Genomic DNA, 15,798 nt, shown 5'->3' on the forward strand with positions numbered 1-15,798 from the left:
GGGGGGGGGGAGGGGTAGGGTGCGCGCGGAATAACAGCGCGGTGCAATAACCGAGAGCGCGCCGTCCGCGAGACTTCGCCTATCGTGCGATGTTTTCACTTCGACTATTGATTGTCCGGGCGAATCACGCCCGTATTTATTGCCTGTCTATAATAATGCCGGCTGTGAACGCGGAGATTTGCATACGAAATAAGCCGTTTTGTCGGGCCGTAATGCGAGCCGCGTTATTCGAGCCCCGGTTATAACGAGCGCAAAGGTTCCCAAAGGGAGCGCGGAATAATTGTTTTATTTATTAACGCGTTACATCAGCGCCAGGCCAGAGCGCCAGGGAGTTTACCTTCTTCGCGCGCCAGGGGTGCACTGGCAGCTCTTGCGCGACGATTCCGATCGTTATTGATATTAAATATTATATGTGACGTATTTGCCGACTACATTAATCGTCGGAAATAATCGCACCGGGAGGTGCGTCCAGGCCATATCTGCATAAACGCCTCTCGCCCTCCGTGTTTTCAATTATTTATGCTACGTTATACGCGCGTACACCGATAGCGAGAGAGAGAGAGAGAGAGGGAGTGTATATTCTATAGCTAATTAGAATAATGCGGAGTACGACGGAGTGCGATGTTACAATGCCGCGGCACAACCGACGGAATTTATTCAATACTAACAGCGCTGATTTTACACAGGAATCTTGATGAATTATTAAAGACTCGAGTCTGCCCTTCCCCCTCCTCCCCCGTCCTACCCAACTTCCGCAGGAAGTACGTCGAGGATATATACGTATGTTTCATGGCTTTTCTGTTTGGCTATTCGCCAAGCGGCAGCCTTTTTGACCGAATGAATCGATCTTTTTGCGAGCGATCTGGTTTTGCATCAATATTCCGCGATTGAAGGCCATTAAACTCTTCCCTCATTAAGGGCTCCTGACCCCCTCGCTGCAGTCGTTTTGTTCGACGTCAGAGAAGCGAGAAAACGTGTGCCGCACTGAAAGGGAAGAGTACCACATTCAAGTAAATGTTTGCTAAGGAATACTGGAGTAATTTTACTTGGATTAAGGTAGCCGTATCGCAGTTGTTTTCAATAGCGATATTAAGAGGTCCTTGCATGAGTTCATTATTTATTAGAAAGAAATATTCGCTTAATTTTATTTGATTGTCGAAATAATAAATATTAATTTTGAGCGAAATTACGGGATTTTAACCGATCTTTTCTCGTGATTTCGTCACGTTTACGTCAATTTTACGACTATTTATTGATTGTTCGAGCAAGAGGAAAGCGTTCGGGATATCTTACAAGAATCAATCACAAACATTTTATTTTGCGGGCGTATCTTTCTCACTTGAGCGTATACATTTCTGGGCATGAATTTCCTCCCGCTTCCGACGTCATCGAGCAAGCATGATGGCGGCAGCGGGGATACAGAAGCCGTAATGTTGCGATCATAATTTCGATCCCGGCTGAACGATCGGACACCCGTAGTGAGGATGCGCAGGCGGGCGAATCGTCGATAAAAATGCGCTTTCTCCTCCGGGAGCTAATTGAAGACTCGATCGCACGGTTATGAGTACGAATCCGCTCGCTGGCGCAGGTGCGCACGCGAACGCGAAGGAGAACTAATAAAAGGGCAAATCCGGCAAAAAGATACGTACCGCGAAGGGGGAGCGGAAGGGGAGCATTTGCCGAAGCGGGTTGAAGATAGGAGAACACGCGGGCGTACGCGGGCGTGGCGTTGTTACCCGGCAAAAAGCAATACCGTCGAAAGATAGAACGCAAGAAGCGACCGAGCCCGCGAACTCACCCAGTCGCTCCGCCGTTCGGGCGGATCCTTGCACGTGACGTCATTATTGCTTTGCATTCGACGGCCGCCGCGCGTTCTCCCGCGCGATTGCCCTCTCTCGCGTCCGCGCGCGCGCGAGAATTCGTCGGGCGCAGCTGCGGTCTTACGAGAGAGAACGTTGGCGAACGGCAAATTACATTTTCGCGACTCCTCTCGTCCCGACCGAGGGGCTCTTACTTACTCACTTACAGGAAGCGCGCGCCAAGTCGTAATCCCCGTAAAACTCACCTCCTCGCAGGCTCGCCGCGCGAAACTTCTTTAAACGATCTCGCCGGGGAGGGTGCAACTCTTTGATCATAATCTCGCCCGGAATTATTTGCCTCCCGAATTCTCCGACACGCGGCCGATCGGCGGAGCGATAAAGTCGCTTTCTCGCGGAACCGGGGGAGGGCGGAGGAATAAGAGTGACCGAACAGGGTGGAGGGAGACGTGGCTGGATTCGCATTTGAGCGCGGAGCCGATCACCCTCGGACGATTATCTCTCCCGGTCGCACGAGAGGAGCGTACGAAATCTCGTACTGACTCCGTATCGTCTCCCTCCCTCCCCTCAGGTCGATCTTTTCCTACTATCTAACAGCGTCGAGTCGCTGTTTCTCCTTTGATGTGCGGTTCCGAGGAGCGTTCGCGCCGATCTCGCCGAGATGCGCGCTCGTCCATCTCTCCTGCACGTCGTTCTTCACACTGGACTGGAATGGAAGAAAACCGTTCGAGAGAACTATACGAGATCGCTGCGCGCCACGCACGAGAGATACGGCTTCATCAGCAATCGCGTTATCTCATTGAGTTCTATAGTGCCTATAGTATACTGAAGCGAGCCTTCTCTGCACTAAACGATAAAAATCTGCGGCTCGTCGGAGAAAGGGACAGATAAACGATCGGAGGAGCATTCATTTCTTTTGTACCCACTAGTGTAACAAATATAAAGACAGCGTATCCTTTTCAACGAATAGGACACTCCCATTCCTTGCTTGATGGCTCACTCCAGCGTACTGGATACTTTCTATTTAGCGACACGAGGTCGACAGAGACATCATTCTATCTTTGTTACTCATCGAACGTGAAATAAGGATAAAACGACGGTTGTGTCGACTTGTGTCGAAACGAAAATCCACCATCCGTGATGAAGCTCAATGCGTTACTTCGCTCCCGGACTAGAGAGCCTCGTAAGACCATATCAGATCACGCATTGGTGATTGAGATTGAATTGAAATTTGACCGATCAGTGCAAAGTTGACTAAACTTCGTTAAACTTGAGTTGAGAACTTGGCTCCGATTGGCCGAATCTAAATTCAATTCCAATCTTAATTCGTAGTCTAATACTGTCCACGGGAAGAGGGTAAACTCATTACGTGATCTCATCTCTAATTGGTCGCAGGCGTCAAAGCTCCTGCTATTTTGTAATATGCACAAGAGACGGAAATCTGAAAATAGTGGTGTATATCCGTAGCTTTGTTTAATGTAAAATCGAAGAAGCGAACGCTACTAAAATAAATCGTATATACGGGAGACCCAATTGTTGTAGCGCGACGAACCAACTTTAACCCTTAACTTTTTCTCTGATCTATTCCTGTACCAGTATCGGATACGATTCGATCTCGAAGCTTCAAACGCTTTGAAGTGTTTAAAGAAAGAACATGATTAGTCTGTACGGCGCTTCGAAGGATTCGCGACATGAAGTGGATCTTACCCCGTTAATACGAGGAGCTTTGACGCCTGCAGCCAATCAAAGGAGATGGGGTTACGTGACGAGTTTGCCACTCTCTTCCTACGAGGCTCTCTCTCTCTCTATCCCGGACGCGGAATAATTTCGTTTGAATCACGTACAGTCTATCGCGGATCGCTCTCGCGTTTTCTCGAGCGACGCGGCTAATGGGTTTCTCACGAGCGAAATATCGCCGCGTGTAGATCGCGTCTAATACACACAATCACCGTGATTACGATGAAAAATACCCCCGTCGTGCCCCACGGTAGAAGGTGTGTTAAGACTCGGGCTGTTCTGGCCGTGTGATAAGTCCGCGACGTCGTAGCAACGCGCGTTCGTTCTTAATCACCGTCACGCGAAGTCGCGGCCGAAAAACGCACCTTCCGCGTCCTGTCCTTGCTTAACAGTTCCGTGCGCGATCGTGACTGTCCCATCATTAATCCTCCGAATCTCTCCCCTTCCCCCGTCCGCCCCGTTGTAACCTTTCCGCCACCTCGCGAAACGCCAAGCGTGTCTGAAGCCGGTAAAGCCTGCTTTCGACTCGTCGCCGAAGGGATTCGCAACTGGAACCTCTTTATTTCCACCCTCCGTCCCTCTCGCTTCCTCTCCCGTCGTGCACCCTTCGTTTTCCCGTGGCGGAGAGACGCGAAAGTCCCAGAACTCAATGCGGGACTGATTGGCCCGCGCGATTGTCCGTGGTCCAAGCGATTGTCTCGGAGACATCTCGCCGGGAGAGAAATCCGGCCGGAATAACGTCGAAGTCTCGACGCGGAGGCGAAGGTGGTGGAGGAGGAGGAGATAGAACACACAGACAAGTAACGAGGAGGAAAAAGAGAGAAAAGGGACGGCGCGATTTCGCGAACGCGCGACCGCGAGAGAGCGAAAATGGCGAGGGAGCGGCAGGAGCGAGGCAGGGCCTCGCTTTCTTTCATTTTATCCCCCGGATCTGGATTCATTCGGCCGGACGGCCAGCCAACCATCGGGCCGACCTCTAATGCCCGGATCTTTATACGCTTCTTGGCCACCGGCACGGTTCCGGACGGAAGAAACACCACCCGGCATCGATCGGCACGGAAAGTAGCACGATTCCTTTCGGCCCGCTAAGATCCAACGAGATCCTCGAAACAATTGTCCGCCGGCTGTTCTCTCGCGACAGGCTCCTTTGTTCGCGAGGAGCGGAGGAGGAAGGGGTATACGTCTGACGCGACTATCTGATTCTCTCTCCATTATGCAATGAAATCGAGTCCGAGTTTTGCCGGATTTTCCGTCCTCGGCCCCGATCCGCCGGCAGCCGCGATGATTCTGCGCGAAATGTGCGCTACTTTCGAGACGGAGATATGGCCCGTGCGTGGAGAATTACCCCGGAAGATACCGCGCTTTATGAATCCTGTACGTTGCGGCTTCGGTGCCGCGGTGTCGGCTAACTTTAATCTCAGTTTGATCGCAAAGTACGGTTAAACTGGGATTAAGGCAGTTAACCGACGTTACACACCGAACGCAGGCGATTAGTGTCGCGCGGGGACAACCTTGCACGCGATAATTCGCGAATCCTCGACCCGAACACCGTAGCCCCCCTTTCTCCCCCTCTCTTTCTCTCTGTGCCGCGTGTGTATGTGTATCTTTCTCTCTTCCGTCACGACACTTTCTCCCCGGGTTTATTCTGGTATATCCCAGATAGGATACGCCCGCGACGCTCAGCGGGGATCTCTCTTTTGCCGCCTCGCCTCTTCGTAAAGAAATACCTGTATGCTCGATGAAACCTGAATACTCGGTAGGTGGAAAGGTTAGTGCCTATCCGAAGGCAAGTAAATACGGCGCGCGGAGACGCGACCGGTTTTGTCGCACCTGCTCCGAGGAGTTATTTCCCCTTTCCTCCTCCTCCCCACCGGTCCTCCCCGTACATACGCTACCCCGCATAATAATCCACTCTTCTCTCGGCGCTTCGCTCCTGCGTCGTCCCCCCCGCCACCACCATTCCCTCCTGCTGCTTTTCCCCACTTCTCCGTCTCGACCTGTCCTTCGCACCTCTCGCGCACCTTTGCGTTCCCGCTCGTATCCTCGCGCGATATCATTGCCCCCTGTCGTCCTTACGACTTTACCCTACCACCCCCCCCTTCGTCTCTTCGTTCCCCCGAATCCTCCATTATGCACGCGTATTTCACACCGGTGGGCATCCGGCGCTTGCATATGCACGTGGCAGTTGCATGCGCTACGTAGAAAGTGTGGGTGCGTGGGAAAAACGGCGGTCCTTCCATATCCAGTCGTTGGATATACCGTTCGCGTCACGTGTGTGTGTGTGTGTGCGTACGTTATCGCGAATGCAAAATATATTTCGCGTTCGACATTTCGGTACGCGGCCAAGATCACCGTTCGTGCTGGAGCCGTGCGCCGAATTTATCAATAAAAAGGTGGCCGGTCGCCGATCTCGTTACGTCATGCGCGTTGTATTTGTTAGAGATTGCCTCACGAGAAGTGGCGAGTTCGTCATGTGACTCTCACTCGTGACCCAAACTCCTCTGATTAGTTGCAGGCGCCAAAGCTCTCTGTCGTTGATAAATAGGATCCATTTCATATTGCGAATACTTCGAAGCGCCGTACGGCGCCAATCATATTCCTCCTTTAAATATTTTAAAGCGTTTGCAGCTGCGAGTACACGGCCGATATAGGAACGTAACAGAAAAGAGGTGAAAAGTTGAGAGAGATTGGTTCGTCGTGCTGCGATAATCGTGTCTCCGGGAATGATACCGGTCATTAATCTCGGCGGCACTTGCCCCTTCGATTTTATACACGTGAAGTAAAGCTACGAATGTACATACTATCTTCGGATTTCCGTGTTTCCATGCATGTTACAAGGTGTCCAGGAACTTTGGCGCCTGCAACCAATCAGAGGAGATGGGATTACATGACGTAAGTTTGACACTCTCACCCTGCGAGACTCTCCCTAGTAGCGCTCGCAGCAGAAAGGGAGGACGCGCGGCTTGCTAGATTGCTTTTCCAGATAAACGGCAGACGGAAGACGAAACGCATCGAGCAAGCGTGCTCTGCGGTTATCTCGTCCTGACACTTCTGTGCTCGCGAATGTGGTCGTCACATTGAGCAAACATGGCCGAACATACACAGCGTGTCGTGTGTAATGTCGAATGTCGCAGAGAGACGGCGCAGCGTTAAAATTGACAATTTGAGCCCGGCACGTCACATTATAGGCTCCCGACACGGCGGATTATTTCTAACGAATCATTTCGAACGCCGTCGTCGCCGGCGTTTCGCGGTACGTTATTTCAGGGATTACGGCCGGCGATCTGCGCTCGGTCGGCGGGGCCGAATTCTCGAAAGCGGCCGGAGCGTAACTGCCTCGGGGGCGAGAGCGTCACGTTACGATAGCACGCACACGTCCGAGCACGTGCGCGTGTCGGTCGTTACAGTAATTTGGTCCGTAAAAATGTCCAAATGTATCGCGGCCCGTCCGGCTCTCGCCTCGCCTCTCACGCGGAATAATTTCGACGCTCGGCCTGTGCGATTTATATTCACCGTAGATTCGCGACGATAACTTCTCCCCCGCCACTCTCCTCCTTCCCACCTTCCATTTCATGTTTCCATCGATAGTCATTCGCGTCGTCGTATTCCGTTTTCCTTAACCACACGCTGTCGGTGCGATGGCTATCCGTCGTCCTCGTTATCTCTCTCTCTCATCGCCGAATGCCTCGTATCACTTCTGTTTACACGCTACCCGCTCGCACCAGTGAGAGTGCGGCGCGCCGTGGGGTCGATTGTAGATCTTCTCCGCGAGATACCGCGTCCGAACCGTCCGCCTATGAGAACGAGTCCTGAATACGCACGTCCTTCAACTGTCGCATTAGACTCTGACATTCGTGCGTTCTTACCACGTTTCCCTTTTAGTGCTGCCCCTAAGAATGCGGGGAAAGGTGTCGCAACGTCCGGGGCGGCGGTTCCCGAGCGCCGATTCGGATGAAGATTCCATAGCCGACAATTAATTCTCGCCGACCGTCGATCGATTCGACGACGACGTGCTCTTTTTTGTCTTTTTCCCTTTTTCGCGCGAGCGTCTTCGTCGCGGCTTTTCCCGGAAAAAAGAGAGACCCCTCGCGAAAAGAGGAGTTTGTCTTGATCCGCGACGATCAGAGACTCGCTTGAATCCAACGACGCGATTTACGCGCCACAAAAGAATTCCGATGCGACGAGAGAGAGAGAGAGAGACTAACACGTAATTAGTTACATCATGGTCGATTCGATTCAATTACTTGCGAGCGGAACGACGCGCAAATGCTTCGATCACTTCTCGAGCGCGGCTGAGAGATCGCGGAATGTTAACGCGACAAAGTTACGACGAGATTAGAAACTCTCTTCCTCTCTCTCTCTCTCTCTCTTTCTCTTATTTATACCCAGGAAGACTTATCCTTTATAAGGCAATAAAACGTGCCGCATTCTTTCCAGAAAGCAGCATGAATCTCTATAACGCGATGCTTCCGGTTACTCCGGCGGAAGAATCGCGGTGCTCACAATGCGAGGGATCGCGTTAGCCCCCGTATATTAGAGTGCAAAAAGACGCGCACACTTCTCGGGGAAGTTGGAAAAGCGACGCCGCTCGTACGCGGCCGGCGAGCAAGGCGAGGAAAAAAACTTGCGCACTTGATGCACCGTAAAATTCGATATTGCGTGTCACAGCAGCGAGGCGAGCGAACGGCATGCGAGGAGGCGTTAAGCACCGCGACCGGGAACGCTGGATGAAAATGGATCCGGGATATATGTTGAACGACCGCTCGTCCCTTCGTCGATTTTTCCTTTCGAGATCATCCCCGTTTCTCGCCGGCGAACATCCGCTCATATTAATAGTTCCGCGACCTCACAAAAACGGTTTCACCCTTTTTACCTCGGGAAAACGGTTGGTTTGAGCTGTGAAAGCGCATATTCGGCCGAATACGACTTTGTTTTTAGGTCGGAAAGGGGCTATTTTCCATAAAAACGAGTGGTTATAGCGGATTGCACACTAGTATATCCGAGTGGTATAAACGCACTATTGAATATTTTGGAGTAGTAAAGACGTGTATACAGCGCTATGTGTAAATTGAAGGTGCGTAAACGTACATACATTCAGGCTTCGAGTACAAAATACTATCATTTTAACACTCACGAGCGCTCACATCGCACATATTGAAACAGCGCGCGAATAAATGTACGACTTTTTAACGTGTGTTTTTTTTTCTTTCTTTCCGTATTGAAACGAAACTGAATAAAAGAGGAACGCATCAACGTGCTCTCACGCACCGGCTGAAAAACGAATGTTAAAGACGGGGTAATCTCTTCGAAAATACTCATGCATACTTGCGTGTATTTCTTCGCTGAACAGACCGCGCGTGCCTGCACGAGTGCACGAGAAACGAGAATGAAAATGATGGAACGGGCTAAAAACGGAGCAGAAACGGGACCCGTACGAGGAGTAAAAAAAAGGGCAAAGTATTTTTGCAAGTTCGAGTATTTCACGACAGAGCCAGCCGATTCGCGTCCGAGGTAAAGAATTTCCCTCCGCTTGCATTCGGAAAGCGGGCATACGGTCTATTCTTTCGTTTCGACTTCAGACACGCCGTATCTCCGCCCGGCAACGCGCGGGACGATCGTGTAATCAAATCGCAGCGCATCTCGTCGGAATTCCGGCGCATCGGGATTTTGCGTGCCTCCTCCCCCCCCCCTCCGTCGGATGCAATCTGATTTTATTAGCCGGCAACGAGCTCGTGGGTGGAACTTCAACGGAACGTTACGCGAGATCTCGAATCGCCGGGAATCCCCGATAGCGGTGGTGGCATTACGTAACGCGCGTGTCCACGGTGTTGTTGCTACAGAATTCTCCATCTTTTCCGTCTTCGCACGCGGGACGATGCCGTTATACGGTCGAAACGCGCGCGGCAACGAAAACGAATTTCTCACGCCGTGAGCTCGCGCGCGCCGTCTCGCGCCCGACCGCGTACGTTTTTCACCTCCCTGTCCGTTGAACTATCGTCGTCCTTCATATCCGTCAATTACACGGCGAATTCTAACGTTCTGCCGTATTTACACGATATCGCGTCTCTGTTGGTTCGGTCTGGTTACTGTCATTGTTGTAACAAGCGAACGATAACCATCAGGGAAACCGGGAGAATACGTAAACGCACCCTACATCCACCTACCTACTCCGTTGTTGTTTCCATGTCCGCCGTATCGTGTGCGTTTGTGTGTGTGCGTGTGTGTCTGCCAAATAATTTACCATAAATTGGTTCGCGCGCCGCCGACGCGCCTATTCGTCCCACTTCCGCGTTCTCCACCTTTCTATCGCTTCATATTCTTCCGTCTAATCCTCTACCACCATGGCTGGCTCTCCCCGGGTTTACCCACAGTGTTCTCTTCCTACGTACGCTTGTGTACATCCGCTTGTGTCTCTCTCTCTCTCTCTCTCCCTTACCCTTTCTCACCCCCGGTTCTTGGTTTGTTTTCTTCGTCATACCGGCGCGTGTTTGTTCAGTCGGCGGTTTCGGGGGTGGCGTGATGCCGTTTTCCCGGATGCGACGGTAAAGGAGCCGGCACCACGTTTGCACACCGTCGGTGTTTACACGCGTATCTCCGAACGAGTTACCGACGTTACGAAGTTAAACAGGCCGACGATAATAATCGGGACGCGTACGTTCGAATATTACGGCTCCTTAATGAGTTTAATCGAGGCTCGTTAGCGCCCCCCCCCCCCATCGTCTAGACTTGTTCGTCCGATAAGTGGGGAAAAACCCGCGAAACAGACGTCGACCACGATGTCTGTTTATTCTCCTCACCCTCACTGGGAAGGAACGTTTCATTGCCCGAGCAAACGAGGTCACGGCCGGAGGCCTACGATCTGGAAAGCGAGCACCGTTCTCGCGAAAGATTGACCGAATCGCGCCAGAGTGTGTATTAACGTCCAATTAACGAGCTTAGTTTCACGATTAACGCGATTCGACGATCGGGGTTTGCGTTGTAACAAACCGTCGTGCATTTTCCGCGTGTACATCGAGAGCGAATGCATCCGCTGTACGCGCTTCTTTTCCTATTCGCATCAAAGTTTAGCTGCCCTCTTCGCGTGCGCGAATCGGAGGAAGAGGGAAGTGGTGACCGAAGATTTTCGCCATTGAGAAATGGAATATTCGTTCAATGTCCCGTTTACCCGATCTTCTCCTCCTTCTCGCGACAGCCGCGAGAAATACGTAAAGAGCATTTTGTCAAAGTTTTCCCAGTGCATTCTCTTTACCTCGGCGAGAAAGTTGCGCCTCGTGTTTGCACGCCGACGCTGTGCTTCGGGTGCGCGCGCGCGCATGAGCGAGCGCGAAGCACGCGAAAGTGCCGGCCATTTGTTCCTCGGAGGATTCAAGAGGATACGACGACGGTGATTGTTAGCCGAAGATTAATAGTTTTAGCTTCGTAATTCTCGACGGCCGTTATCGAAACCAAGTCGCTCGTTCTTCGTTTCCTCCTTTCTTTCCTTTTCTTCCCCATCGACGGGACGAGCGAGTATCGCGCGGAGAGAGGAGGAAGCGCGCGCCACTTCACGGAAATCCCCGCACACGTCTCCCCCCCATCCAGCTGGAATGCATGAAAATATGCAAAATACAATTTCCGTGAGACTCGCGCCGCCTCGTCCTCGAATCGCTATCCACCCACTTTCTTTTTATCGCTCGCCGGGCGCGCTGGATTCTACCGTCTGTATGTTTGCGAAGCAGGTCGGTTTGCCAACGACGCCTGAATCTACAGGGAAGAAGTCGCTTCTACGTTTGCACTCCGGCGATGTTTACAAGCGGTGCTTCGGTCAAATTACCAACCTCTCACACTTTCAAATTGGAGCAAACGCGGCGCGGCAACGCGAAATTGAATTTGCGTATTAGATAAAGATAGGGGGGGCGGAGAAAACATCAATGTTGTGCAACGACCCCGAGTCGAAATTTTCGTTCGACGTCAGGACTGGTACTTATAGTCGGGTCTTACATTTAAGACCGGCTTAAGTTTATCTTCAGATGCTGTACGGCTCATTTCATTGGCTACGAAAAGATCTGAGGATGAACTTAAGACGGTCTCAAATATATAAGATCCGACTATGAAACCCGCCTGAGTCTATTTGATTCTACATTAAGTCTTCCAAGGTTTTCTATTGTGCTACCTTGATGTTACAAACAGGAAGTTATTTCCGCCTTCGCCATTTGAAGACTTAATATAAAACTGAAATTTGGACTCCGGAGGTCTCCCATTTGCAGCATTAAAATAGCGCTTCTTAGACGCCACAAGTGGGAATTTATTTTCGCTCCTTCCGCTCCTGAAGACTCAATGTAGAATTTAAAATCTCAACACTCTCGGACGTTCGGGCGCTCGTAGGAAGAGTCGGCTGTCGGAGTCCGATATATATTTTCCGGAAAAACGACGAAGCGTCTCGTTTTATTTCGACCGCCGTGCACTCAACGCACGGACGGATGGGCGAACGAACGAATTGTCGATTCCCAGGCCCGATTTTTCTTCCCCCCTTTTTTTTTTTACTTTTATTTACATTCGCACGATCCCGCGCGAATTCATCGCGAAACGCTTGCGACGCGCATTGCCGTCGCCGCCGTCGTCGTCGAGCGAGGTCAACAATTTCGATCCGTCCCGCAATCGGTGAGCTACTTCGCATCCCGTAGCTCGCATCATGACGCGTGCTTAAATCCGTATGCGCGGTTCCGTGTATACACGGCGCGGGTAATGCGATGTATTACCGATCCACGACGGTGCGCTCATGTTTGCTTTGAATAATTACTCCGGGATCGTCGTGTCGGCGGATACGTATGTGTTCCGCGTTACCCGAGAACGGATATTCGCCACGCTCTCAAGTAAACGTGATACACGCCGCGCGTGCGAGAGCACGGGACGCGCCGGTGGCACACGAACGCGGCGCACGCATGGAATACGTAAAGCTCTCTCTCTCTCTCTCTCTCTATATGCGCGGAGTCTGTCGATGGCTCATTGTCTAAGTCATCAATTTGCGAGGTTCATGAGAGGATTTAACGAGGTAATAGGACTCGCCAGTGCTATTAACATTTTAATTGCAGCATTAACGATACCCGTTCTCTCACTCTCCGGCAGCGCCTCTCTCCTTCCCCCCCCCCCCCCCCCNCCCCCCGGGGGGTTTAATCGGCACGTTCGCAACTGATTATGTCTGTAACCTGACCGTTAACGTCGCCGGAATAAGGCTTCCCCAAATATCGTCCTGTGACCGTAACGTCGTTGGTGGTTCTCGCAGAAATTCGCGAAATCCGATAAATCGCGAGTACGCCTCGCGGGGTATGATTCGCGTTGTATGTCGTGCATCGTGTCATCTCGCTATGGTTCTCGTTGTTTGTTGCCAAACTCTTACACGACACATTGTGTTTCCGTTTCGCAGATTGCGATTTTTGTTCGTTCGCGAGTCGACGCGCGTAACTCCAGAGCGCGACACGCAGATATGTACGCGCGAACGAGCGAACGAGCGCGCGCGCATTATCGCGTGAATATTCCGAGTCACGTATTAGGGACGCAAAGGTGCGAAAGCGGAGCCACGTGCTCGTTGTCGTGGTTAACGAGTTGCCTCGTGCGTACGCTCATTCATCACCCGGCATTAATTACACAGCGTATTATTAACACCGCCATCGTCGGCGATGAGTCTCAGAGCTCGTGGCATCCGTAGCACGCAGAATTTGGATGCGCGCAGCGTATCCGGGTCGTCGTGAGCGCAAGGATAATCGATCGTGGGTCTATTAATATCGAAATTTCGCTCCCGCGTCATCTTGAGAAGCAACCGTAAGTGTGGAGCCGCGGAGGATATCTGTATTCCGTGGGAATCGCGTGTCTCAGCGTCCGGAGCGGTAGTCGCTTAACGATCACGTCTATATTCAAGTCCGTATTCACATGTATATGAATTTTAAGCGACTGATCTATCCAAATGATATTATGAAAGAATTCAAAATAAATCGCGACCTGAAGAATTTGAAGTGAACGTATTAAAATGAAATATTGCTAAACAAACATGTGTGTCCACAAGTGCATAGAGAAAAATAGTCTTAAATCAATGATAGATATTTTTATATAAGAAAGATTATAATAATATTATTAGAAGATTTTCAGTCTTGAATTGAGTGCAAGTAATATTTGCATTAATACAAATTCGATCACAAATCAAGAGAAAACAATCTAAGAAGATTATAATATTCTTGCTTATATATGAAAATATCTATCACTGATTTAAGACAAATTTTCCCCCGTACATATATGTGTATGTGCGTGTGTGTAATTTATATTATATATGATATATACAACATATTAATTAAATATATGTGATGCAATAATTTTTATATACATATATATATCGATGAATATAAATGAAATTACTTATATATTTCTCAAATACATATATTATTATACATAGACAGCGATAATGAATTCAACGATAGAAAGCATCTATGAAATATCCGCGTAAGCGAACTTTTTCTCCGAACTCTCTCCATCCCGGGATCGGCATCGGGATTGACACCCTCGATAAACGTCAGATTATGCGTCGTTCCTCCGGCGCCACGCTGCGTTTCTCACCCCTGGCGGTCGCGTCACGTTGCGCCGTTCCGTCCGGCGTCGACTCCCGCAGTGGAAAAAGCCGATACACGTCGGGCACGCGCGCGTTCGCGCTCGATTAATCTCCTGCGGCAACGGCCGCCGATGAGGTCTCCGGCGACGAGGTCGACGTCGCTTTTCGACGGCGATAATTCTCAGGACGCTCATTACGCTCTAAGGTCGATGAGAGGAAGGATAACGTGACCGCGGCCAGACCAGGTGTTAGACGCCGGGACGATTGATGAGACGGCTATGAAAGCCAATAAAATCACGCCCACGGCCGGCGCGTCGGCCGCCGGTATAAATCGGCAACCAGACCGATTAATTGGGTTCACTCGGTCGTGTGGTCCATCGGCGGGCGGGGATGCGCGCCTCGTGCGCCTCGGAAACTTTTGTTTCTGTATTCACGGGCACGCGCGCGCGTTCGTGTGCACGCCGCCCGGTACGTTGCCTCCGGTTTTCGGAGCGAGCTTCGACCAATTTGCAGTAACTCGATCGGCGCCGACGGTGACTGACTAAAACTCCAAATTTGCGGTCTCGCCGAGAAAACGTACGGTCGGCCGGGGTCCGTGTTACCGGATCCGGGACCCGTTAGCGTAGCCGCAGAGACGCAGGGCGCGGCGCGCCCACGATTTGCCGGGAAATAGTTCCGCCGGAGAATCGCGTTATCGTATACGTCGTGCGCACGGCGGATCTTGTAATGCGTAGCACCTAACCGCGACGGAAAATATATGTATTACTTGCATGTTTGCGAAAATCAGGGGATTATACACGGTGTCTTCGAGCGAGCGTGCACGAAGCAACCGCGTAACGAGCTTGTTTGACCGATTTCGAGTCGGGGGAGGCGTTCGCTTCGGTCGCGTAACAATTCCCATGGCGATTTCTTTCTGTTTTCCGCCATGGACGCGTAAGATGCGCCGGTTGTTGTCCGAAGTACGGCGAAAAGATTTCCGCGTGATCTCGTGAGCGTCCGAGTGGGCGAGAAGTCGCGGGGGGTAAGGACGAACGGTGTTACCAACGCAAGGATAACCCTGTCGCTTCCGCGTGCTTTTCAGTGCCTATATTAGACGTTAGCGCGGTGGCCGGTTTCAAAGCTCAGATACCCTGCGACATCGATCCGCCGAGTAAAGACGAGACGGTCACCATGGTATTTTGGTACAAAGACGAAAAGGACGGCGAACCGATATACAGCATGGACGCTCGGGGGAGGCAGATAACTCAGGCGAAGCTTTGGTCGGATCCGTACGTGTTCGGTGAAAGGGCGGTTATGAGGACGAACGTAAAGCCCACCGAGCTTGAGATAGATCCTTTGGAGTCCACCGACGGCGGCGTGTACAGATGCAGGGTGGATTTTAAGAACAGCCCGACGAAGAATCAGAGAATTAATCTCGTAGTCATAGGTGAGTACCACCCCGGACCCGGAGAGATCCTCTCCATCCCGTTTAATCGCGCGCACACACACACACACACACACTTTTGTGTATATATATATATATGTTTAATTACACATCACCGTGGCAATCGTACGTTATTACGGACGGACGTGTCGCGCGGTTAATAACGGTTTATCGAACGGTTTTGTCGCGGTTTGTCAAGCTACGTCGGCGGGGCGGCGGATTGCGCTTTAGGAGATTTTAATCGG

General features: G+C 51.2%; 1 protein-coding gene across 1 annotated transcript in view; it reads left to right on the plus strand.

The window, feature by feature from the left end:
• The window catches only part of LOC106744713 (hemicentin-2-like), a 36,349-nt gene that overhangs the window by 11,000 nt on the left and 9,551 nt on the right, over nucleotides 1-15,798 (plus strand). Inside the window, exon 2 of the mRNA XM_014619687.1 lies at nucleotides 15,212-15,556. Coding sequence (XP_014475173.1) covers nucleotides 15,212-15,556 — 345 coding nt within the window. The remainder of the gene's footprint in view (nucleotides 1-15,211; nucleotides 15,557-15,798) is intronic.

Source organism: Dinoponera quadriceps, unplaced genomic scaffold (assembly GCF_001313825.1).
Source record: "Dinoponera quadriceps isolate SergipeBrazil2010 unplaced genomic scaffold, ASM131382v1 scaffold1352, whole genome shotgun sequence".
NCBI lineage: Eukaryota > Metazoa > Arthropoda > Insecta > Hymenoptera > Formicidae > Dinoponera > Dinoponera quadriceps.